Source organism: Protopterus annectens, chromosome 17.part0 (assembly GCF_019279795.1).
Source record: "Protopterus annectens isolate FY-2018-M chromosome 17.part0, PAN1.0, whole genome shotgun sequence".
Classification (NCBI taxonomy): Eukaryota; Metazoa; Chordata; order Ceratodontiformes; family Protopteridae; genus Protopterus; species Protopterus annectens.
This window is the reverse complement of record NC_056751.1, coordinates 313,466,091-313,493,166: the sequence shown is the minus strand read 5'-3', so window position 1 is coordinate 313,493,166 and position 27,076 is coordinate 313,466,091. Positions and strand designations below refer to the sequence as shown.

Here is a 27,076-nt window from a genome sequence, read left to right as displayed (position 1 = left end):
TTGGTGACTGTTTCAAAGAAATCGACCAGGTTTAAGAGGCAGGATCTGCTCTTAACAAAGCCGAACTGGGTAGGATTCATTGTCTGTAGGTCCCCAATATCTTTATTTATGAGGTCCATGATGATCCTTTCCATAGCTTTGCAGACCAAGCTAGTCAGGCTTATGGGGCGATAGTTTCCAGGATCCGTTGAGGCACCACCTTTGTGGAGAGGGACCACTGTTGCTGTACACCACTCTTTGGGTACATATCCTGTAGTAAGGCTGAGATTGAACAGTAGTTTTATGTTTGGGTTTAGCTCTTCTTGGAGTTCATGTAGGACGCAGCCCGGGACACCGTCTGGTCCCATTGATGCTGTGTTTTTGCTTTGGAGAGGGCGGCTCTTACCTGAGCATCTGAGATGTCAGGGGGCAGCACTCTGCTGGGATAGATATTTGCCCTTTTGGTGGGGAGGGGAGTGCGCTGAACCTGTCAGCTAGGATGTTGGCAATGTCTGTGGGTTTGGTGTATTTTTTGTCATTTTGGACTAATTCTGAGCATATCTGGGAATTCCTACCCAGGTTCCTAACATAACTAAAGAAAGCCTTGTGATTATCCTTAGTGTCCTGTGCAATTTTTCTCTCGAAGCTGGCCTTAGACGATTTTATGAGTGCCCATAGTTTTTTGCTAATACTGATCAGAGATGCCTTCCCATTTTTGGGATTTTGCTCTATCATGTAGTAGCTTCCTCCTTCTATTGTATAGTTTGTTTACGGCTGGGGTCCACCAGACAGGACATCTGCCTTTAGAGGATTGGGTCTTGGTTTTATTTGGGATTGCATGATCCATGCATTCCTGAAGATGTTCATAGAATGCATTTATAAAGGATTCCGCGGTCTGGGCTGTATTTTCCACAGGCCCGGGAGCTTTGAAGGATTCCACCTCGGTTTTGAGGAGTGTGAAATTTGCTTTAGAGAAGTTTTTCACTGTGGTTTTCTGGGCAGGGGTTGGAGTCGGGATGTGAATATCCAGTGAGATTAGTTTATGGTCTGATCTTACCAGTGAGGGATACACTTCTGGTCTGGAGCATAAAGTCCCCATGTTGGTGATGATCAGGTCCAGTATGTTTTCCCCTCTTGTGGGAGTGGTAACAAGTTGTTCCATAGCATTTGAGTTTATAAATTCTAGGAACCCTTGGGCTAGGATGTTAGAGCTAGAGTAATGCTCCCAGTCTATGTTTGGGTAGTTGAAGTCGCTCAATATAATGGTGTTTGGAGAGACCTTCATATTTTCCAGTGTTCTCAGGAAGGCCGAGTGTGGTTCCTGGGTTTGGGAGGGTGGTCTGTAGCAGGCTATAAACTGGAAGGCAGTTTTACCCACTGTTAGTTGCACATGGATAGTCTCTGAAGCTTCGTGCTGTGCCACCAACCTGGAGGTGTGGGTATCTTTGACGAATATTGATACTTCCCCTCCTTTTATGGTTCGGTCCAAGTTTTGGGGCCGAAAAGCATGGTATGAGGTATAACCTGGTAGTGCTGGGGTGCTCTCGGGAGCCTTGAACCAGGTTTCTGTTACTGCACAGATATTGATGTTCTCCATGCTAAGGAGAGTTTCGAGTGCGTGCATCTTGAGGTTTAGACTTCTGGTGTTGAGTAGCATTACTCTTAGTTTCTTATCCCTTGTGATACCTATGGAGGTGGGTTTGTCTTTTGAGTCTTGCCTAAAAAAGGCACTATGGGGGTAGCAAGAGCCTTTGCCAATATCCGAAAGCCCAGGGGTGACAGGTGCAAGCCGTCCCTAGCGAAGCATCGTGGCTTGTCGAGCATGTCATCCCAGGCTGACAGGCATTGGATCCCCTTTGAATGACACCAATACCTAAGCCAATTGTTGAGATTGATCATCTTGTCTTCATATTGTGGCATCATTCTTGGTGAGGGTAAGATGCTACTCAAGGTCAGGGTCATACCAGCCTGGGCTACATGCTCAGAGAGCACCTCTATGTCCCTTTTCATGTAGTCCAGGGAGGTACGTCTCAGGTCATTCACACCAGCATGGACAATGACTGAGTCATATTTGTACTTGCCTTGGAGTGACCTGAGTGCTTGTGTTATGTGGCGGATCCTAGCGCCCGACAGGCAGCTCACCGTGACCTTCTCCTTCTTCAGCCTGCTGAGCGGGACGTCAGTGTGCCTGACGATAGAGTCACCTATTACAAGTGTATCAGGTGTGTTGTTTAGCCTTAAGGGCTGTGACTGTTCGGCACACTGGCTTTGTGAGCTATGTGTTGCACGTGTTTTGTTTTGGGGTAGCGGTTGCTTGGGTGTCTGCTTTGGAGGTCTCTGCTGCTTAGGCAGATTTTTATTTAGAGCCTCCGAGTATGTTTTTGTGTGTTTATGTGTTTGGTTTGCTGTCGTGGGAGGTCTATGTGAGACTGGAATTGTAGTGAGTGTGGTTTCCTTCTCCTCCTGACTGGTTATGCCAGTACTGAGTTGAGAGAGCTTAGCCTCTAGTTTGGCTATATGGTTGCATCTCTCACATGTGTTGGAATTTGTTGGGAGGAGGAGAGGGTTGTCTGTGTACATGAGGCAGTTGTAACATTGCCTCAAGATTCCCAGATTCACCAGCTGGATCAGAGAGGAGATTGACAACTGACCTTTGGACATGCTAGAATAGTATTGGGAATTCCTTTACAATTGAAAAAAAGGGCCAATGGGGAACAAGGTACTCAAGGGGAGTTTGTGCGGGTGTAGTGCTTTTAATTTTTAGTGCTGACTTATATAATTGCTTTAGTGAGCAAGTGCCAGGTAACTTAAATGCAATGTGTTACAGGTAACTTAAATGCAAAAACGACAAACAGTAACTTTCTTTCAAGTGAAACAAGGAAATAAGTACAATAAGCAATGCAGATATCACTAGGGATCCACAGAAGCTGAAAAGCGCGTTTTAGGTGGAATTAGCTTTTCAGGGAAATAACAAGCAAACAAACAACAAGCATACAAACAAAGCTAGATTCAGCAGGCCTGGATCTAGTCTATGCTACAGCAAACAAGGTGTACCAATTTCAGTAAGAAACAGTTCAAATATGCTGGCACTATAAGCCTTTAACCAGAAATTCCCAGCTCAGAAGGGCAGAGTCCAGCCTCTCCTCCCACAAGAGTGCAGACCACAAACCTTCTTAATGTAAAATAACTGGCCTGAAGCCCAAGTGCTTAAACCAGAACTAATACACTTTTAGAATAACAGACACTGAGCCCTCATTCAGCAGTTCCCAACTTAGAAGGATGTAAGCTACCTGTCCTGCCACCACAGTGCAGGCCACAAACCTTCCTAATGTAAAACAACTGGTCTGAAGCCCAAGTGCTTAATCCAAAAGACTTAGAATGATAGCTACACTTTAATCAAGTTACTACCAAGCAGTAATAAATACAATTGAATACTTTAAAGAATGCCTGGATTAGTGCTCAAGTTATACAAACAAAGCTAGATTCAGCAGGCCTGGATCTAGTCTATGCTACAGCAAACAAGATGTACCAATTTCAGTAAGAAGCAGCTCAAATATGCAGGCACTATAAGCCTTTAACCAGAAATTCCCAGCTCAGAAGGGCAGATTCCAGCCTCTCCTCCCAAAAGAGTGCAGACCATGAACCCTCTTAATGTAAAATAACTGGCCTGAAGCCCAAGTGCTTAAACCAGAATTAATACACTTTTAGAATAACAGACACTGAGCCCTCAATCAGCAGTTCCCAACTTAGAAGGATGTAAGCTACCTGTTCTGCCACTACAGTGCAGACCACAAACCTTCTTAATGTAAAACAACTGGTCTGAAGCCCAAGTGCTTAAACTAAAAGGCTTAGAATGAGTTACACCAAGCAGTAATAAATACAATTGAGTACTTTTAAGATGACGCAAAAGCAAAATAAAGTAGGAAGAAACACAAATACACTAAAAGCAGATAATTTTTTTTTTTTTTAGTGGAAAGAGAGAAAGGAGTAGCAGAAACTAAGTTGATTGGCCTTCTCAAATGTTCTCCCTGTACTGGGTAGAATGAGGTAATGACACTAGACTGGGAGGAGGATCCCAGATCAAATTTACACTAGGGGCGGGCAAATGCAAAGCCACCAACTATAAAAACACTATACCAACACGGAGGGTAGGGTGGGAAACAAACTGCAGAAATGTTTCTCACAGCTGAAAAGCAGCAGTGAGCCTTTAAATGAAAGTTTTAAACAGCTAAAGGAGCCTCTAGAAAAAAAGAGTTTAACTGCAACAAGTTATCAGAAACAAACAACCCAACAGATGCTTAATAAAAGTGGACAATTTCCAGTTAATACCTCACACACAGTGAAACTAGCTAGAAAAATACACAGTACACAAAGTGCTATAAATAACAAAGAAATAAAGAACAAAATAAACAAAAAACAGGATACTTAATGTTATATATTATAGCTCCGAGTTTCCTCAGTGTCCTTCCTTCGATCAGCAGTTAATACATTGTTCTCTCTCTCTCTCAGTGTAATGCTTTATATTCATCTGTCCCCATTACCTCTCCTGTACTGCTGCTGTATGAAGAACTCAAGTCTTTTTTCTAGTTTCTCCTTTAGTTTTTAGGAAATATGATTCACTGGTCAACCTTTATACTTGTATGTTAGTAACAGCTGCTACTATTAGTTCTCTTAAAAATTAAATTTGTTACATATCATTTACAGAGTCGATACTTGCAATGGGCTTCAACCTTTATATTTATCTACAAGCTATGCTAGACGGACTATTACGTTATTACAATTAATTTCTCCTGACAGCCAATAACTCTCTACAATAGAAACATACAAAGTTATTTTCAGATCCACTAGTTTAATGTTATTAGATTGGTGGTGGTAATGTCCTTTTGTAGGAATGTTTTTGCTTAACCTAATGTTTTAAAGATGTTATTCTTTATTTCGCAGCTAATCTCATAGCAGTTGGTATTCTCTTGTGGCTTTGAGCTGTGCATATTTGGCTGAGGCGGGGGGATCACACCAACAGTGGGAAACGTTCTTGGCTTGGCAAAAACTTCAGTGCCTGAAACCATGCCCTTCTTAAGAAACAATGGACATAAGAAAAAGTTCTGGTCTTTATTACCTGAGCTTTGCAAAGAGGCAATGAATCAACAAGAATGTATGCAGGGACTATTTGTGTCACATGAAAGACAATGCACCCACTACTATTTCACTTATGCATTGGTGAACTTCAGAAAAGAAGAGGAGAAACACATTCTACATAGTGTCAAACAGATCAGTTTCAGGAGTGCCCCATTTCTCAGAGATTCTGACCATGCATAGCTTCTAAATCACATATCCAGGACAGGACTGAAGGGACAGCGCAGAGCATCTAGGAACTCATTCACTTGCTAAATGATCTAAAAGGCAGTGATGTTCCTACCAATGGCTCAATGTTATATGAGTATCACACCTCCATGTAAAAGAGGTAAAGTATTACAAACCTCACTTGTTAAGGTAACAAATACATGCTGTTGGTTATTTGATCAGATGAGGAAAGGCCCCAGAAAGTACAGTTGTGTACACTTATCATAAATGTAGATGTTCAAGTGTATTCACTGTTGCAGTCATCACTTGTGGGTTATCCCTGCTGGGTAGCCCTCAGCCGGCCCGAATACCAGAGTAAAGATTCTCCCTACTGCATCAACTGCGGTCGCCTGTGACTAATGTCAGGTCATCAGTGGTATAAAGCAGGGCAGCCAATGCCATTACATCAGTTCTTCTTGCTCTAACCTATAGCAGCCCTGTCCAGAAGGCCTGAGGAAGGCCAACCTGGTGGATGCCCATAGGCATATATAGGTGTGAAAGAATTTGACAGAGAGAAGAACAGGGGAAAGGAGGAAGAGAAAACAGGATTGCAACAGTGAATACACTCGAACATCTACATTTATGGTAAGTGTACAGATCTGTACTATGTTCTTTGTGTTTCACTGTTGCAGTCATCAATTGTTGGAAGATTCCCAAAGCTGAAGGAAGGGTGGATGGAATAAGGGAAGAAATAGTAGAACAGGTTGAACTGTGCTAAGTAGGGCCTAGCATGCCCTGCAGAACTGCAGAGGCAAAGCCTGCCCGAGTTTTGGAGAACAGAGGCAAGTGGTAGTGTTTGTGGAAGGTGTGGACAGAAGTCCAAGTGGCAGCTTCTAGGATGTCTTTGATAGGGACCCCCTTATAGGAAATCAATGAAAGTAGATGCTGCCCTAGTGGAATATTTTTGAACAGTCTTGGGCAGAACTTTCCCATGGAAGTGGTAGCAGAACTGGATACAGTGTGAGATCCATTTAGAAATGGTCTGCTTGGAAATAGGATTCCCCTCTGCCCCTGGAGCAAAGCTGACCAGGAGTTGGTCAGTCTTCCTGATAGATTTGGTTCTATCCAGATAGTATCTAAGTTGTCTGTGCACATCTAGTGAATTAAGGATTCTTTCCCCCCTGTTCTGAGGATTAAGAAAGAAGGTTGGAAGGTGTATAGCCTGGTTCAATGTTACGCCAGACACCACCTTAGGTATAAAAAAGGGTTTAGTCCTAAGGGACACCCTGTCTGCATGGAAGATAATGAAGTGCTCGGTGGCCATGAGCACCTGCAGCTCCTAGCTGAGGTTATGGCCAGCAGGAAGACGGTCTTCCAAAAAAGGAGTTTTAATTCTGCTGAGGCAGCTGGTTCAAAGGGAGGTAAGGTCAATTTTTCCAAGACAAAGTTCAGGTCCCAGGCAGGTGTGGGTGGCCTCCTGGGTGGCCTGACATGAGAAACCCCTCTAAGGAATTGTTTTAGCAGGGGGTGGGAGAACAAGGGCTGCTCTGTATGATAATGGGCAGAGATAGCTGAAGCATGAATTTTGGTGGAAGAGTAAGATCATCATTTTTCTACTAGCTCTGCTAGGTAGTTTAGAATCAGAGAGAGAGAGAGAGATGAGACGGAGCTGCTCGTATCTTTAGTTTGGCACCAGGCATTGAATCTTTTCTATTTTGCAGAGTATGATTTTCTGGTGCTGGGCCTCCTGGCCTCCTTAATTATGTCCAGGACTTGCTTGCTCAACAGTGGGGTGTTATCTGCCTTTGGGGTATCAGCCATGTGGATAGGTTGAGAGTTTGTAGATTTGGATGGGTTGCTTGGGTTAGAAGTCCTTCTGTGAGAGTCAGGTTCCTGGGTGGTTCCTTGGCTAGGCTGAGCAGCAAGGGGTAGCAATGTTGCCTGGGCCAGTTTGGAGCAATTAGGATGGCTCTTGGCCCTTCCTCCCTGATCTTTAGCAGTACCCTTGGTATCATTGGTAAGGGGGGAATGCATAGACAAACAGGTTGCCCCAATGGAAGGACAGAGTATCCACCTTCCAGGCTTTTGGGTGGATAACAGGTGCAGAACAGGTCTAGCTGGCTGTTCTGAATGGAAGCAAAGAGATTCACCTCTGGGGTTCCCCAAGCTTGTGTTATTCAGAGGAAGGTCTCCCTCTGAAATTGCCATTCATGGGGGTCTATGAAATTTCTGCTAAGGTGGTCTGCCAGGGTACTGTGCTCCCCTGGGATGTACTGGGCTATCAGATGAAGGCCCATCATTGAGGCAGTCTGCCAAAGAAACATGGCCAGACGGCAAAGTGGGTAGGAGTGAGTTTCCCCCTGCTTGTTGATGTACCACATGACTGTGGTATTGTCTGCCTTGATGAGGAGCACCCCTGGTTCCAGGTGGTTCCTGAAAGCTCTGATAGCCCTGAGTACTGCCATCATTTTGTTCAGGCTGATGTGTAGGTGTAGGTCCCTGAGGTCCCAGGTGCCTTGGGTGCACATGTTGCCTAAGTGTGCCCCCCAGGCTTTGTCTGAGGCATCCGTGGAGACAGTCTGGCCATGGGGAAGAAATAGAAAGGGAAGGCCCTTATTCAGTGTGCAGACTTCTGCCCACCGTAGGAGTTTGTCTCTTAAGCAGGGGATAAGGGGCAGATTTTTCTCCAGAGGCTGAGTACACTGGCACCAAATGTTTTTTAGGTACCACTGCAGTTTTCTCATATGAAGTCCGGCCAAGGGTACCAACAGGATACAGGATGCCATGCAACCCAGAGCTTGAAGGAACTTCCTTGCTGTGAGGTGCTTTCTGTAAGACATTTGAGAGAAGTATTGGGATAGGAAACTCTGTTTTTCCTGGAGAGAGAAAGGCTTTTTGAGTGGATGCATCCAGGAGAGCTCCCAAGAAGGTGATTTGTCTGGTGGGCTGAAAATTTGATTTTTCCCTGTTGATGGTAAACCCTAGAGAGGTTAAGAGGGTTTTGACAAAGTCAAGGTATTGCAGGAGATTTTCCCTGCTGTCTGCCTGGATGAGGCAGTCATCCAGATATGGGTAAATTTGGATGTTTTGCTGCCTGCAGAAGGCAATGACTGGGCAAGGCATTTGGAGAAAACCCTGGGAGCAGTAGATAAGCCAAAGACCAGAGCAGAGAACTGAAAGTGTTGTGAGCCTGGCCTGAATCGAAGGAACCTTCTGCAGGACTCCCTTACTGGAATGTGAAGGTAGGCATCCTTTAGGTCCAGGGTAACAAGCCAGGCATTTGGAGTCAGCATGGGCAAGAGTTTCTGGAGCATAAGCATTTTGAATTTTGGCACTTGCAGGGAAAGGTTTAGCGTGGATAGATCCAGAATAGGGCACCAAGTCCCCTCTTTCCTGGGTACCAGGAACAATATGGAATAAAACCCTTTTACGGCTTGTTCTGGGGGTACAGGCTCCACCTCTTTTTGGGCACAGAGTTTCTGAATTTGTTTGAGGGCCTCAGGCCACTGATTTGAAGGTATGTATGGGTACCCTGTTAAGATTGGTCTTTCTCTGAAGGAGAATCTGTATCCCTGGGAAATGATTTTTAGGACCCATTGGTCCTTTGTGATGGATAGACAGTTGTCTTTGTAAATGAATAGCCTTCCTCCTAACCTTTGAAGCAGGGCAGAGTGAGAAGGAGGAGTCATTGGAAGTCTTTAGGGTAGGGAGTGGACTTAGAACTCTCTGCCCTGGGGGTAGTAGAGGACCATTGTCTGGGCCGCTGGTGTCCTTATGGTTGCTGCCTAGGAGGTCTGTCCCTGCGGCCTTTCCTTTGCATAGGTCTGGACTGGGAAGGAAAGGACCAGTGTTTGGTGGAAAAGTTCCTGCTGAATCTGGGAGGTTGGAACTGGAGGAATTCTTTAAATGTCTGCAATGATTTAGCCTTATCCTCCATTTTCTTGATCACTTCCTCAGCCTCAGATCCAAACAAGTGGTCCTTATCCAGGGGGTGTCTAGGAGTTTGGATTTAACAGAGGTTGCTCTTTCAGCCATGCATGCCTCCTAATGACTGACCCTACCACAGCTGCCCTGCTAGAGGCTTCAAGGGCATTGTATCTGCAATGGAGGGAATGCTTTGCTACTTGACAGCTGGAGTGCAAGAGCTCCCCTAGCTCCCTGGAAGTAGAACTGTCTGGCAAGGATGAAATCTTCTGTTTTAATAATTCCAAGGTATGTTGCTGATATTTTAACATATGGAACTGGCAGTTAAGAGCTCTAATAGCTAAGGTAGCAGAGGTGTATACTTTTTTACCCCATCTGTCTAGAGCTCTGCTGTCCTTGTCTGAAGGAATAGGATTTTTGGATGAACTGGCCTTATTCCCATTGAATCCCTGGGCGATGACCTCTGGGTCTGCTGCAGGATTTTTGAACAAGTACTTGTGAGTGTCTGGTACCCTGTAATGCCTGTCTGGCTTTCTAGGGGCAGGGCATCAGGTGTGAGGTTAGACTCTATAAAAACATCCTCCACCATATCCAAAATGGGAGGAATGGCTAAGGGTTTGTGCTGGGGAAGACCCAGAAACTCCCTTAGCTTCTTCTTAGACTGGGGGTAATCCTGAGCTTCCCAGTGGAAATGTTCCCTAAGGGTATGTAAGGTCTCACCAAAGGATAGGTCCTCAGTTGGGATGCAGATGGGATAGATTCCTCTGCATCAGAATCCTCAAAGGTGGTAAGGGGCTGTTGTTCATCATCTGAATCCAAATAATCAGATTTTTCTGTGTCAGGTTCTGAGAGAATCTCAGGGGAAAGATCCCTTTTCCTTTTGGATGGGGTGGTCTGGTTACCTCTGATAAGTGAGATAAGGTCCTCCGCCATCTTAAGGAGTTGTGATGGAGCAAGTTGGGCTTGGGGAAAATAGCAGCTAGGAACCTTTTTTTCTGGGAGTGGTCTTGCTGTTAGGCTTCAGTATACCAATGGGCCTGTGTGCGACTATAGCCGGCGGCATGGTAGTCGGCCTTTGTCTAGCGTCAGTTGTCCGGAAAACCTCCTCGGAAGCCGGTGCCTGCATAGCGGCTCCGGACCCAAGCATGGGGCTGACACCCGAAATAGCAGATGTAGACTGTTCCGGCGGCGTACCGGACTCAGAATGGGTCACGGTAGAGGCCTATAAAGGAATAGTGTCGTGCATCAGGGGCTGCGTAGACACCTCACTGAGTTCTGATGTACTGATGACTAACTTCAAAGAGGAGTCGTCTGAAGACCTAGCTTTAAGTGGTCTGTCCCTTTTCTCTTTTCTATTTTTGGGAATATCCACTGAATGCTGACTGACGGATGCCATTTTGTATTGCGCAGATTTGTCTTTGAAATGTCTAGCTACAATTTCTGCTCTATGGCAAATGGCCCTAGAGTTAAAGAAGATGCAGAACCGACACCCAGGGATGTCGTGGTCTAGGCCTAAACAGGTTACACACAGGTTATAAAAGTCTCGGTGTGGTATTTGTTTTCCACAGTGGAGACAATTATTTACTTTTTCGGACATTGGTTAGTGCAAGAAAAAGATCCCCAATGGGGTACTTAGCTTTAGTCTTTTTCAACTTCACTCTGGCAATGGCCGACCAACACACACAAACTGCTTCTGTTTTGGGCTCCACAGCAAGAAAGACTGATGTAATGGCGTCGGCTGCCCTGCTTTATACCACTGACGACCTGATGTCAGTCCCAGGCAACCCCAGCAGGGATAACCTACAAGTGATGACTGCAACAGTGAAACATGAAGAACATGTAGTTGTTTCCTCAAGTCCTTCAGTGTCAGGACCACTGCACTTAGCAGCACCCATATCCTCAGGCAAACAAACAGTACTACAAAGTCCATGGCAGCTACCAAGCTCAGAATGCATAACAGTGTCCCAGGCTGGACATGTGTAGCATACTTACTCAGGATTCCAAAGTCATGACTTCCTGTGCCATTTTACAAGGGCAGGAATGAGCATGACACAGCACTGTATCCAACTTCACCCCAGTATTTCTCAGAGAAAGGATCAAAAACAACTTTGTCTAATTTATGGTTATTCTTATGGAAAGCATTACAACAGGATTGCTTCTAGGGAGATCCTTGACAGAACTACCAAAACAGAATTCTCTTAAAAGGCGTCTTCTACAATGGCCAACACCTTGGTAAAGAGTCTGGACACTGAAGAAAGCCTAAATGCAGAGGAAACTGAAAGAATCTTTTGAGTGGAACTAAAATTCTGATATGTGACAAAAGCCATCCATCATGTTCAGCAACAACATACAATACTCAATGGAAGCAATGACAAGATCCTCTGCAGGTTGATCATCTAAAATAGAATTAATCAGATATTCTAATGGAAGATGACAAGATCCAGAATGAGACACAGATTCTCCATCACCTTCAGAATCAGGAAGGGATGGAAACAAAAACCACCAAGAAGACAAGACCTCTGTGCCCAAAGTTCTGCTAAAAGTGACTGATCTGTCACTGGAGTTTCTTCTACCAGAGAATGCAACCTTCACAAACCATGTTTAAAATCAAATAATCTTTTGTTATTACTCTTAGATATCTGAAGTTAACTCAAAAGGAAAAAAAAAAAAAGAAAAAAAAAAACAGCACTCTAAAGAAAATCCCAAACCAAAAAGTCAGGATTGTGATGACATGATGTGATGGCTGGTTGAGTCATCTACTTTGGTGCAATGCGGCCACTCAAAACACTGTGATACTTAAAGGACTTCCTCAGACAATAAGAAGGCCTCTTCCTCTTTTTCTTATGGTGTTGGCAAAATCTAGCACAGTAAGGAGAAGTAGCAGGAGGGGGCATCAATGAGGCCCTCCACACAGCTGAGAACTTAATTCCTCCTCAAGAGGTCACTGATTAGGTCTTGGACAGGCTGACAGAACAAGAATTCCTGAAAGATTATCCAGGATCTTAAGTTCCTCCTTCAAGAGGCTCTAATTCACATACTCAACTGCACTAAAGTTCAATTGGCTAAACATTGTGTTGAAAAACTCAAAACCCAGAAGAGCAGCACTGAAACTCAAACTTAAAATATATTTTTTTTGTATGAGGGAAAGCCCCCCTGCACCCCCATAGCCTTTGCTAATTAATTGTACTAACTCAAAGATTGCACTACAGTGAGAAAAGGGACAATGCCCAGAACTCAGCTGTACTGCTTTCTCAAATAATTAACTTCTCAATCACTTCCATGTGTCAGTGTTCCAAGAGTCCATGTTAATGGCTCGCTATTTAGCTGTTCAATATCCTGTTTTTTGGACAAAGTGAACTAGATCCATTCAAAAAGGATAACCTCAGGTACACTGTCCTCTGCAAATGAAAACTGGTACCTGCTGCCCTAGAAAAGCATCAATACAGTCAGAGTTACAGAAAAACACATGGTATCCCACTGCTGAAGCCACAGACACAGTTTCATGAAGATCTTTGAATCTAGATTCCAAGAAGTCCTTATGCTTATAAGCTTCCTAACAAGATAGGACTGGAAATGTGCAAACTGAAATAAAGTTCAAGACCACATCTTTCAATGTGGTAGACAAGTACACTCTCCTTCTACACCTATCCAAAGCACTAAACTCACTGGCAGATGGCATAACAGCAAAATGCTGTTGTATCTGAGACCTACACTGAACTGAAGAGATCACAGAGAAGTAAACAGTTTAGATTCTTGCTGAGTTGATCTACCCACTCAGGGACTGACCACCTTATGGGTAAAAGGAGTACAGCTGCGGTGCTCCCAGGCTGCCTTGATGGCATTCTGAAAGACTGCTTCCAAAGGAGGAATAACCCTTAGATTTCTCACCCAGAAACTCTACCAGGTACCACTTACTGAATGTGACAAGGGGATATGTGGTTAAAGTCAGTTTGGTCAACCGCAGGATCATGTAAATCATAAGGAGGCAGGATCACATAAATCATAAGAAGGCAGGGTGAGATGCAAGGGTGCACATCGTCCCAATTCCTTCATCCTCAACTGAAGCTGAGTACTGTTTTGTGCTGTAGTCCTTGCTAGTCAAGGGTAAGCTCAGTGAGAGTGGGTGATTAACACTGAAATTATTTCAAGGAAGTTCAGGTCTAGGAACCTGTTCTCTGAGTGATGCTCTGATATACAACTGAAGATGTGAGGTGGACCCTACCACCACTTTCCTCACAAAATAAAATCTGTCATTGCCTTTGTTATGAAACAGGATAACAACTTTTCCTCTTTGTTTCTTTTGAGTAGGCAAGCTGTACTTTTTGACACTTGTGGCATCTGTTAGTGTCATACTCCTCCCTTTTCTTCAAGGCAATACATGAAATGCTGGCGTAGATCTTCAATGGTAAACTGATGGTCAGAAAGGCACTCGTTATACTGTTTAATCATCAATAATAGAAAAGAAATAGCAGGTTCAGGGAATGCAAGCACTTACATAACCATGGTAACGGACCACAGTGTGCGTAAGGATGGGTGCTTGAACATCCCCAAATGTGGAATTTTACTGAGGAAAAACTGAATTCTGTTTAGTGAATAAGATATATCCACCCAAGGAACTGTCAATGACAGTCCAAGACAACAGACCCATTAATACTATAAAAGCAAGCAACTATAAAGTTAAGGTAGTATAAGACATAAGAAGGCCATCAGTGTTCTTTGCCAGGCAGTCAAGAGAATACTTCTACACAACACCAGGTATTAATCATAACAAATAGCTCGTTCTACAACATTTTTTCTACCTTTATGAAAGTGGCGATGAAACTCTTGCCCCCTTCTGAAGTGAAGATAATGTTCAGCTCTATTATGTCAGATTTACATGCAATGAGATTTTTGTGTGACTTGTTTTAATTGCTTTGCAGTTTCCATTTCACTTCCTTTTAGATTTTAAAATGAAAAAAAATACAAGCTACTGTGATAATTAAAACATTTAATTTGATTTATCCATAACTAAGAGGTTTTCTATGATTAATGTGTTAGTCAAATATGATTGTCAATCTAACATTATGAAAGAAAATATATTAATATTTAAAAATGCTCTACAACTAAATAAAGCTATCTGCAATATCCCAGCCCCACCTTACATGCATTTAAAACATTCCACATCCCTTTCTTGGCTTCAGATTACTGTTCTGAAGTAAAAAAAAAAAAAAAAAAAGTTGTATTATCAGAATAACTACACTGAGTTACAAAGGGGCACAAAAGCATTACTTTTCTTGTAACAGTCAGAATTACTTATCTTACCATTCTTCTTCCCATTATACGTCTTGCAGTTCTTAAACATCAGAACAAAATCTGCTACAAATTCCTCTCGTGTATTGTACTGTTTCTCACACATTTTCTTTTCAATGGTTGTAAGATCCATGGCTTCCTGTGTTGGAATTAAAAATAATGATTGCATTTAAGACATATGTATGTAAAAACAGTGAGGATATATGTATACTTAGCAAAAATGCAGACCTTCATGAAGAACTCCTAAAATGCAGACAGTACTATTCAGGATGCAGTAAAAAATTCAGTACCCGACATCTTTAGGAATCATGTTCCCCCTCAAAGACATAAAGTGACCATCCATGTACTTTGCTTAGAATGAGTGCTTACTGTTACATTCTCCAGTTATTTCCCCAACTGGATAAGATGACTTTCCTAAAATAAAGGTTAGGAAATAACAGTTTAATACAAATAATTATTATGACATGAATCCTGTAAAATTCTTTTGCTTTCCAACTTAGTACATTGATTTTCAGGTCCCTCAAGTATAGCTATGTTCATTGTGCAATACATGGAGGGAGGGTAAATGGTAACTAACTGGAGAAGTCCCTCTCAAAGGTCAAAAGATAGGGAAAAGTTGTTAACTATCAGAACAATCTTACTTCCAGAAAACTTTTAAGTGAATCTAAACAATGGGACAGATTCTTGAGGAGTTTATAATCCTGAAAGAGGGTATTTCGACAGCATACCCAGCAAGATGACCCTTCCACAAGAGGCTCTATTTCAATAATGCAAATTCATGCCATATTGCTTTGTGAAGCTATTTATTTTTTGACCACATGTGACAGGCAGTTCTATTTACCATGGAAACCCTCTTGAAATAGACATAAAAGTACCTAACTGAACAGTGCTTAACATTATCAGGTGAAGGGACAGAACATCCACCAACATCACTATTAGCCCATGTTCAGCTAACATCCTGAGTGACAGCAGATGAGTTAAGAAAGAAAAGAGCAACTAATATCATGATCTGACTTATCAAGGAAGAGTGGTGCATTGGATAGCATTATTGCCTCAGAGCAAGAGGTTACCTGGTTAAAATCTCAGCTGGGATGCCTTCTGTGTGGAGTTGCATGTCGTCCCTTTGGCTGAGTGGGTTTCCTCTGGGTACTTGGGGTTCCTCCCACATTCCAAAGATAGTAGGTGGACTGGACACTCTAAAACGGTCATAGGTGTGAGTGCAAGTGTGTGGTGAGGAAGAGCTACCATGGGAAGACTAGCCACCCGGTGGTGTAAACTTCAGCTTTAGATGATTGTCACTGTTGAAGTGACACCCTGACCCCATAGGAAAATTGGAAAGAAGGGATTATGGATGGATGGAAGAGACAACATTCTCTGTTTTATTTACACATTGGAAACACCACAGGGTACAATATGGTAATCACATAATGACATGCCAGAAAGTACAAGTGGCAGCATGAATAGTGAAAGATGCACATGCTTCCCCATATGGCATGCATCATCATGATGCCAGGAAAAAGCCAAGGCATCTCAGAAGAAATACTATCCTTTTAGTGACAGTTCCTGCCCTTCAGTAACGTGTCCCTTAAATAAAGTTCCAATATGTCAGAAGAACAACTAGATCATGGGCAGTAGATGGGGTGATTGGATGCTTGAGTTGCAGTGAAAGTAGGGGAACCAATAACAGAAAAAAATGCCAGTGGGACTCTTGGTGACCACAGTTCTTGAACAACTTACCAATAATATACAAAAGATTTGCTTGAACACTAACTTCCTTTCCTGATGTGAAGCAAGTGAAGTGAACAAATGGCCTACTTTGCAATGATAATTTAACTGCAGGGACAACAGCACCATAAAGCACATTCTTTCATCTGTTCTATGTTTTGAAGAAAGAAAGAACTTTGAACAGACTGGTTTAAACCCTTCAAAGTCTACTTTAGAAAAAATGTGATGACTAGCCATCAGGAATAGTCCGTTTCCATGGAAATATAAATTTGTAAAATGTTTAAAGGGCTAGTAGAAGTGAAAGTCTTCCAATCCAATTTTAAATGCTGAGCTTAATAAGGAGGGAGATACCTGTTTTTTTGTTTGTTTGTTTGTTTGCTTGTTTAAGGGGGTGCTTCACATGGAGAATATATCTGGATACTTTATGCCAAGTTAAACATTTGCCTTCTGCCAAATATGAAATGCCTACAAGGCTAAAGCAGTTAGTGAATGGTAAACTATCATATACTCAAATCAAAAATAATTCAGAAGGAGAAGGTGGTTCCAGACATTGTCCCACAAACAAGAAGGAATGTTCTATAAGTCACAAAGTAGAAGGCTTGTAAGCAGTCATCAAAACCTGCAACACTGTGTCTGGCAGACCAAAATAGGGAGGACTGAACATGCAGTCATAAGGAAACTGGGGTAGAAAAAAACTGGGCATGCAACCAGATGCATCCCATGTTCATGAGGACCTCAGGTCATGTTTTTTGTGGACCATCAGTGAGCTACCAGAACATGTGTGAGGCTCTCTAGTTCAACCCAACTTAGTTTACAGCTCTCCAGACTGACCATTATTAGAAGCCAGGAAGCACAAGAAGGACAGGAAATGGATGTGTGAACAAACATTTTCAGTGAGAGAAAAGATACCCAATGTTCGCTCACCATTTTGTCTGAGCAAGAAAGTACAGTTGTGTACACTTACCATAAATGTAGATGTTCGAGTGTATTCACTGTTGCAGTCATTACATTAGGGTAATCCTGCTGGCAGGTTGCCCTCAGCCGGCCTGAATTCCAAAGTCTTGGGTCCTGCGTCGGCTGCTGTCGCCCCTTCCCTGACATCAGGTCATCAGGGGTATAAAAGAAGCAGCTGATGCCATTTTATTCAGTTTTTCTTGCCCCAGATGTCAGGTGCCCCCAAAAAGGGTAGCCAAATTTTATATATATATTCAGAAATACACCAATATAAATTTTACCTTCATTTATAAGCAAATACACCACATAGGTAGTATAAATCAGAGAAGGAAAGATAAGATCCAAAAGAAAAAAGGGGGAAGGCAGTTGGGTAACAAGGACTGCAACAGTGAATACACTAGAACATCTACATTTATGGTAAGTGTACACAACTGTACTATGTTCTTTGTGTTTCACTGTTGCAGTCATTACATTTGGGTAGAGTCCCAAAGCTATGGTTTGGAGGCTGGAACTAGACAGCAGTAGGAACGGCTATGAGGCCCTGCAGAATTGCAGTGGCAAAGCCTGCCCTGGATTTAGAGTACAGTGGCAGATGATAATGCTTTGTAAAGGTGTGCACTGAACTCCAAGTAGCCGCCTCTAAAATGTCTGTGGTTGGAACTCCCCTGAGAAAGGCTGCTGAGTTGGCTGCAGCTCTGGTGGAATGAGGCCTAATGCCCTTAGGCACTGGCTTGCCATGGTGTAAGTAGCAGAAATGAATGCAGTGGCCTAACCACTTAGATATAGTCTGCTTTGATAGGCTTTCCTTGTGATCCTGCAGCATATGCCACTAGTAATTGCTCTGTCTTCTTGAAAGCTTTGGTTCTGTCCAAGTATAATCTAAGCTGTCTGTGTACATTCAAAGAATGCAAAATTCCATCCCCCTTGTTCTGTGAATTTGGGTAAAAAATTGGCAGATGGATGGCTTGGTTTAGAGCCACACTGGACACTACTTTAGGCATAAATGTTGGGCTTGTCCTCAGGGAGACCCTGTCTGGAAGAAAAATGATGAAAGGTTCCACAGCCATGAGTGCCTGTAGCTCTGAATTTTTTCTGAATCTTGCAGAAGTGATTGCTAAGAGCAGAGCTGTTTTCCAAGATAAAAACTTCATATCAGCAGTAGCAGCTGGCTCAAAAGGAGGCAGGGTGAGCTTTTCCAAGACATAGTTGAGGTCCCATGCAGGTATTGGAAGTCTCCTTGGGGGCCTTAAATTTTTGGCTCCTCTGAGGTACTGCCTTAATAAAGGGTGAGAAAAAAGTGGTGGCTCTGTATTGTAATGAGATGAAATGGCAGAGGCATGAATTTTTATTGATGAAAAAGATAGGCCTTTGTCCAGCATCTCAGTTAAGTATTGCAAAATCTGAGGAATATTTGGTACCGCTGTATCAGTTCCCAGAATCTCTTCCATTTTCCAGCATAAGACTTTCTAGTACTAGGCCTTCTAGCTTCCAGAATGACATCCATCACAGCTTTACCGAGAGGAGTTTTTTGTGTGACTACATTATTCGCCATGCTGCCAAGTTTAATGTCCTGAGTTGGCTGTGCATGATCTGATTGTCTTGCTGGGACAGTAGTCGAGGTATTTGAGGTAAGGTCCAAGCTGGGTATAGAGATAAGTTTCTTAGCATTGGATAACAGTACTGGAGTGGCCAGTCTGGGGCAATCAGTATCATCTTTGGCTTCTCCTGTCTGACTTTTAGGAGCACATTGGGGAGGAAAGGCAGTGGCGGAAAGGCATATACTGATAGGTTGTTCCAGCTGAAAGACAGGGCGTACACTTTCCATGCTTGTCTGTGATAAGTCCGTGTGCAGAATCTTTTTAGTTGGTAATTGAGAGGGGAGGCAAATAGATCTATGTCTGGACATCCCCATTTCCTTGTTATCATGCTGAAGACTTGTGGATCCAGCTTCCACTCGTGGGGATCCATGACGTTTCTGCTTAGTTCGTCTGCCAGAGTATTTTCCTTTCCTGGCAGGAATTGTGCCTGCAGATGTACTTGGTAAGTCAAAGCTCTGTCCCACAAGGTCATGGCTAGTCTGCAAAAGGGGTAAGAATGTGTGCCCCCTTGCTTGTTTATATACCACATGACCGTGGTGTTGTCTGTCTTTATCAGTAGTTGTCCCGAATGCAGTAGGTCCTTGAAGGCTGTCATGGCATCTTGAACAGCTAACATCTCTTTCTGATTGATATGTAGATGTACTTGGTTTGAGGACCATGTGCCCTGAATGCATCTTCCTGCCATGTGGGCTCCCCAGGCATAGTCTGATGCATCCATTGTTAGTGTCTGCCTGGCTGGAGGTAATGTGAATGGCTGTCCCTTGTTCTGGTGACAAGCCTTTTCCCACCATCGAAACTCCCGCTGTAGGTAGGGAATGAGAGTAATGACTGTTTCCAGGCTGTGCAATGTTGAGTCCAAACACTTTTTAGGTAGCACTGAAGTTTCCTCATATGCAGTCTTGCATATGGAATTAGTAGGATGCAGGATGCCATGAAGCCCAAAGCCTGCAGAATTTTTCTTGCAGATAACTGGGCCTTTGGTGCCAACATTTTGAAATAGGTAGTCGGTTGCCTTTGTTTGTCTGGCATGAAATAAGCCATCTGGGCAGTTGTATTCAAGCTTGCACCAGGAATATTATCTCTTGTGAGGGTACTAGTTTTAATTTCTTTTTGTTGACTGTGTACCCTAGGCATGTTAGAAGTCTTTTCACAAACGCCAGATGTCGAAGAAGAATGTCCTTGTTCTCTGCTTGAATGAGACAGTCATCCAAGTAAGAATATATTTGTATTCCTCTTTGTCTGCAGAATCAATTACTGGTGCCAGGCACTTTGTAAAGACCCTGGGCGCAGTAGATAAGCCAAAGGGCAGTGCAGAGAATTGGTAATGCATTGAACCAGCCTTGAATCTTAGGTATCTTCTGCATGATTGTCTGCTTGGAACATGCAGGTATGCCTCTTTTAGGTCTAAAGTCACAAGCCAAGCATTCTTGCCCAGCATGGGCAGAAGCTGCTGCAAAGTCAACATTTTGAATTTTGGAATATCTAGGAAAGTGTTCAAAATAGATAGGTCCAGTATTGGCTTCCAGGCCTTTTCCTTTCTGGGTACCAAGAACAGTCTTGAGTAAAATCCTTGTCCCTGCTCTTGCTCTGGTACTTGTTGAATGGCCCCACATGTCCATGAGGGATGAGACTTGTTTTTGTGCCTCTGCCCATTGATTTTTTGGCAGATCTGGCCAGCCGCCTGCCTTTGGTAGAGTATGGAAGTGGTACTTGTAGCCTTTTGACACTATGTTTAGAACTCACTTGTCCTGGGTTATGATGTGCCAATTTTGAGCAAAAAGTGCTAATTTTCCCCCTAAGGGTGCTGCCAGAAGATAAGTGCTTGGTGCCGGCAGGGGGAAGTCATTGGGACGGTTTTCTGTATGTTTGTGATCTATCTTCTCCAGCTTTGGAAGTAGAAGCACCCCATTGCTTGAGCCTATAGGGACCTTGCGCCTGGGATCTGCCCCTAGGGCATCTGGGTCTGCCCCTTTGAGGTCTATCTGACACAGGAAAGGACCAATTTTTTTGTAGGCCAGTGTCTACTAAACCTGGGTGGCTATACCTGTAAAAAATCTTTGACAGTTTGCATAGATTTAGCTTTGTCCTCCATTTTCTTTAACACCTCTTCTGCCTTAACACCAAAGTATCATGCTGTAAAGGTGCATCTAGTAATTTAACTTTAACATGATCAAGCAGATTTTGTTCCTTTAAGCAAGCATGCCTCCTAATTACCGAACCCGTAACTGCGGCCCTGCAGGAGGCCTCCAAAGAATCAAAACCACATTGCAAAGTATGTTTTCCAACTTGTTCTGCTGCATACAATAAATCCTGCATTTCCTTGTTTTCTGCACATTCAGAATTTAACAACCTTTACTGTTTAAGCAATCCCATGACATGTTGCTGATACTTAAGCATATAAAATTGACAGTTTAAGGCCCTTATTGCCAAAGTTGCAGAGGTGTAAACCTTTTTTCCCCATCTATCCAGTGCCCTTGAATCTCTGTCAGAGGGGGTTGGGTTTTTTGCAGTGGAAGCCTTAACTCCCTTTGGACCCTGTGATACAGTTTCTGGTCAGCAGCAGGGTTTTTAAAAAGAAATCTGTGTGAGTCAGGAACCCTGTAATATCTGTCAGGCTTAACAGGAGATGGGGGTAAGGAGTCAGGGGTCAGACTAGACTCCGAAAACACATCATCTACAATGTCTAACACAGGTGGAATGGCTATAGGCCTGTGCTGAGGTAGTAATAGAAAATCCCTGAGCCTCTTTTTAGATTCTGAAAAATCTTGGCTCTCCCAGTGGAAATGCTCCCTCATGGTGTGCAAGGTTTCCCCAAAGGAATAGTCCTCAGGAGGAGATGCTGAAGGTATAGATTCTTCAGCATCAGAATCCTCATAGGGGGGAAGAGAATATTCATGTTCAGAAGAGGAATCAGAAGAAATAGAAACCTGATCTGAAGAATCATAGTCAGTGTCTTGCCTAGGCCTCTTATCAGGAGGGGGATGGGAACCCCTGATCAAGGTAATCAAGTCTTCTGCCATTTTGAGCATCTGTTCTTTGGGCATAGAGGACTGTCCATGTGGCTCTTGAGTTTGTTTCTTTGCTTTAGAAGGTGCTTTAGTCTTTGCCTTTGAAGCTGAAGCTGTTTTAATGTAAAGATGTTTAGGTCTGAATACACCCTCAGAAGCCGGTACCTGCTCAGCGGCTCCGGACCCATCTGAGGGATTAGCGTCCGAGGCTCCAATACCTTGAGTATCCAGCAGCATGGCCGACTCCACGTGGGAGTCGGTAGCGGCCTGCAACTCTAAAGTAGTGGGCGTCAGGGGCTGCGGAAGCACCTCACTGAGAACCGGCGACTGGCTTAGGAGAAGCTTTGTCGTCGGTTTTGGGCCTCGGTTGTTTTTCTCTATCCTTTTCTTTACGTTTTTTGTAAACTCCGGTAGCCGGATGGCTATCCGACGACATTTCAGGGTAATTAAATCGGCGTCTAAAAAAGTTTAAAGCAAAATCATACTGACGCTTAATAGTGCGTTGGTTAAATCTAGCACAAAACCGACAACCAGAAACGTTGTGATCGGGGCCTAGGCAAGGAATACAGTAAGAATGAAAATCCTTATGAGGTATTTGCTTCCCACAAAAAATACAGTTATTAACTTTTTCTGACATCGGTCTGGAGCAAGAAAAAAGTTTCCCCAATGGGGTACTTAGCTTAATTGAAGACTTCGGATCTGAAACTCAAATACGAAAATCTCAGGAGTCGGCCAACCGGCACTTGCAAACTGCTTCTGCTTCGGGCACAGCTTGGCAAGAAAGACTGAAGAAAATGGCGTCAGCTGCTTGCTTTATACCCCTGACGACCGGACGTCAGGGAAGGGGCGACAGCAGCCGACGCAGGACCCAAGACTTTGGAATTCAGGCTGGCTGAGGGCAACCTGCCAGCAGGATTACCCTAATGTAATGACTGCAACAGTGAAACAAGAAGAACATGTAATGTGGTAAAACACAACTTATGTATTTATGGTAATGACAGACCTGCACTGGCAGTTATATGTCTGTCACTTTTAGGACTAAAACTGGCTTGTCAAACAATCCCAGGCTACCTTACTCTGTTCAAGTTACCAATACTCCTTGACACCAAAGGATCCCTCTCTACCTCTGTGAAAGACCATATGAAGCAGAATATGCAAAACAAGAAGAAATAAGTAGCCAACAGTCAAGCTCCTGCACAAAACAACATCTATCAGTCCTTGACATTAGGAGAAAAAGGGGGCGTGGTAATGGAGATAAAACTATCAGTGCAGGGACTTCTAAGCTGATGCACAGTGATCAACAGTTTAATTTCAAGTCTCCCAGTCTAAAAACAGAAAGGGAGAAAAAGGAGTGCCACTGAAACTTTTACTTGGGTAAAATTAAGTTACTAGCTAGTAAGTACAATGCCAGGATGCTAGCAAAGTAGACATTTAGAGAACTTGAAAGAAAATCAAACAAAATAGGTGAAGAGAAAAGAGTGGATAGGAAGGATCCTGCAGCTGTTCAACAAAAAGCAGATCAAACTTCAACTTTGGTTTAAGAGAAGGCTTCCAGTAATTCAGAAAAAAACAACCAAACAAACAAAAAAAACAAATCAAATGTACTCACAGGTGATAAAAATAAAGCATTGAAGGAATGTATTAACCCAAATACAAAAAGGCAGCAAAAACAGAAGTTTTAACTAGCTATTCAGATGAACTCATAAAACTACAGAAATCACAGGCTGAAAGGAAGAAAAGGCTGGCTAAGTATGAGGGCTTTCAAGAAGAGCTGTTGCAAAAACTAGACACTGTATGCAGAGAAAACCTGATATTTTCTGTTGTACCAGAGAAACTGGAAGGAACAGACTGTATTAATTTTATGAAAGCACAAATAAATAAAAGGACTGGTATTCCACAGCAGAATTTGTTAACTGAAATGCGACAGCAAGTGTATGCTCAAAACCCAGCCATGAAAAACCAGCCAGGACCTACATTAGTAAAGATGTAATCATCTCAGCAGAAAGAGTTGATCATGACAAAACTGTGGCAGAAGGGATACGTATTAATAGTTGAATATAGAGTATTTGTGGGAAACACTTATTCACTGTATACCAGGCAGGACATAAGTAAATTTATCCCAGCAATCAGGGAATGACAAGAGGCAGTTGAGAGACTTAAGCTGCTGTATCCATCTGTCTTCAGAGTATTTGTTCCTGGAGGATCAAAGTAATTTCTTGATGCACATCAGGCTAAGGAGAAAAGACAAAAGTTTGTCCAACAAAAAAGTGAGCCATCAAACAGAAGGGGACTCTGCTTCACATTCTTCTGATTAGAGAGCTCATAGAGAGACTTTGCCAGTGAAACCTTGTCCAATGTTCCAAAGGAAAATTCTTCAGATAAAGTAAAAAGCACAGGAGTTGACTAGAAAAATCAGGGGTACCTTAGACTTGAACTGGAGTCTGGGATTGAGAGATGAACAGGAGGAAGACCAGCAACACTGAAATTAGTGAATGAATATTAGACTATAAAGCATCAGTCACATTTGTGAAATACGGATTTACAAGAAAAATTGGATGATAAAGATTGGACTTTTGTTGACTTTGTTAAACTTGTGGTAAGATTAGAAGACATATAACCATGTCGAGAAGGACACTAAAAGGGAAAAAAAGTAATTGTAAGTAAAACAATTTTTCTTCTTAACAATATCTGTATACAACATTTCAAGGTATAAACTGCATGTTATACAGTAAAGCATTTTCAGTGATTGCTGTTATGTGATAAAGATACTAAAGTAAACAAGTATTTTTTTTTTCTTTTTTAGTTTAAGAAATGTAAGAATTACCATGTAAAAAGAGAAGAAATGCCAGGCAAAAGCATGAATAAGTTAATATGCTGAAATCTTGGGCTGTTGGTGTGGGGGTGGGGTGTAAACAGTTTTGGAAAGGGACAGGTAGGAAACAAAAAAAAAAAGGTCCTTCACACTGCGTGAAGACCAAAAAATGTATTTCATGTGGAATAGCAGGCAGTTCCACATTGAACAGAAGTGTCTCCGCTTTGCAATTTATGATTGGCTCGTATACTGGCATACGGGCCAATCATAAATTGCAAAGTGGAGGCTGTTTCGCTAGGATTTTAACTGGCAGTGCGGGACTCGGGATTGGGCTGCTTATCCCCGGACAGTCCCACTCAAATAGGAACATCTGGCAAACCTGGGTGTAAAGTGCACTGATTATGGTATGTGTAGAATTGAGGTCTTTTCTCTGACTTTTGCATAGGTGAATATCTGAATTAATGTCGCTGGTTTACTCTAATATTTTTTTGTGTGCAAGCAACTGGTCTTTACAACTAAGACAACACTGTGAATGTTAACAAATGTTTTCCTTTAGCAAATAAATGTTCAGTATGAACTGAGAAGTCTGCAGCTGAAAACAGCTGAAAATGTTATACTTATGTTTCCAAAAGACAAGGTAACTACAGGTGCAGGCAATACATCTCGAAAGTCATGGCTATTGTTTGCTGAAGGAATTATAAAATTAAAAGGTAGAGGAGCAAACAGCTTACTAAAAAAATAAAGTTTGAAATTACTGGAAGTGAGTAACAGTAGCTTTCCTGGTACCTAAATAATTCAATACATTCATTAGAACAGTGTATAATTTAGTTTAATTTAAAGATAGTCAGTAAACCTTTTCTTAAGGCTAAAAGTTTCTGAAAGCATACAAACTGTTTTTGACATCTGGGAGGGGAATAAAGACAAGAAAGAACAGACACCAATTAGTATAAGTAAGAGCGCATGCTGTAACAAGCATTTTAGCATGGATAACCTTAATTTCAAGCTAATTAATGCCGGTAGGGTACAGCTTCCAATTTGGGACAATTGTTCTTATCAGGAAGGTTAAACATCATTATATGAAGATGTACACAGTTCTGTGTGTGTTTGACTTAAGTTAATAGGTTATGGGGGTGTCCTGGAGTGTGTTTCTCTTTTTTTTTGCGTGAGAATATTCATTAAAAGAAAAAGTCTTGCAAAATGTGACCTGGGTTCAAATGGCGATGAAAGGAAACAACTGTATACAGGATCAACCTGCCATACATTAATGGGTGCATGTGACACAAAACCTGGAGACAAACATTGAAAAAAGCTGTCACGTGTAATAGGTAGGAATAATAGCTTCTTATCATAATAGCTACACTAAATGTATTATTTTGAAATGTAAATGACCTCACAGGAATAAACAAAAAAGTAAGGGAGTACTTCTACTAATTGCTAGAGGAGCTCTAATAGTGACAGAAGAGGGAAAAAGATAGTAATGGTAGACTTGTGGTGGTAAAGGGCTATGGCAAAGGAAGAGGATTACACTGGCATGTATTTGTATTCCTCCTGAAACAGCTGTTATGAAATCTAAGAAATTTTTGGAAGAATTACTCAGCTTTCAGCAGGGAATATTACTTATAGATGGTGACTGGAACTTGACTTGCAACCATGAGGAGGACCTAGAGGGAAAATATAACAAAAGAGGGTAGATTTTTGAAGAAATTTATTTAAAAATTGTAAGACATGAATTCAGTAGTAGGAACTTGGAGAGAATTTACATCCTATTCTCTAGGGTACAATAACTGGACTAGACTAGAAAGAAATTCTATGTCACAGGAACATGTGCATTTAACTGAAAGTTTCCACAAACATCCAATAACTATTTCAGATTATTTGCCAATAACAGCCAGGATAACAATGCAAGGTAATGAACTAAAAATGATTCACTGGGGCTTCGCTACCTACCCACCCATTAAAAAGAGAGGAATTTAAGGAATTAGTAGTGGAAATTATTTGAGAGTTATTAGGGAAGACAAAAATTTCTTCATAAGTTATAGTGAGTGAGTGGGACAGAATGAAAGTAGAGTTTAAAAACAGGATAGAAATAAAAGAAAAAGAAATATGGTTAAGAACAAACAAGGATTATTTAGAAAGACTGACAAACATTACAGTATTGCAAAATAAGGGGAATCCCAGAGAACAAGAAGAGGCACAACTGCAGAGTGCTAAAGAGAAAATAAGGGAGTATCTGAATAAAATGCATGAGATTAGAAAGACTGCTGTTAAGCAACTGCTTTTTGATAATAACTCCAGAGCACAATTCTTAGCACAGTGTCTCAGGCAACAGAAAGTAGAAAGACTTGTTGCCAACATTATTAAGACTGTAACAAGGAAAATAGCCTCAGATTATATAGAGGGATTAGCAACGTTTTGGAAATTTTATGAAAATCTGGATCTATCATTAAATGATCAACTCAACAGAAAGTCAAACATCAAATGGTCTAAACCATATGACTGATTTCCGA

The 27,076-nt window shown here is 42.2% G+C and overlaps 1 protein-coding gene across 1 annotated transcript in view; it reads right to left on the bottom strand.

Moving 5' to 3' along the window:
- LOC122791433 (bromodomain-containing protein DDB_G0280777-like) overlaps nt 1–27,076 on the bottom strand; it is a 1,939,725-nt gene that overhangs the window by 615,553 nt on the left and 1,297,096 nt on the right. The window contains exon 9 of the mRNA XM_044059175.1: nt 14,485–14,611. Within this exon, the coding sequence (XP_043915110.1) occupies nt 14,485–14,611 (127 nt within the window). The remainder of the gene's footprint in view (nt 1–14,484; nt 14,612–27,076) is intronic.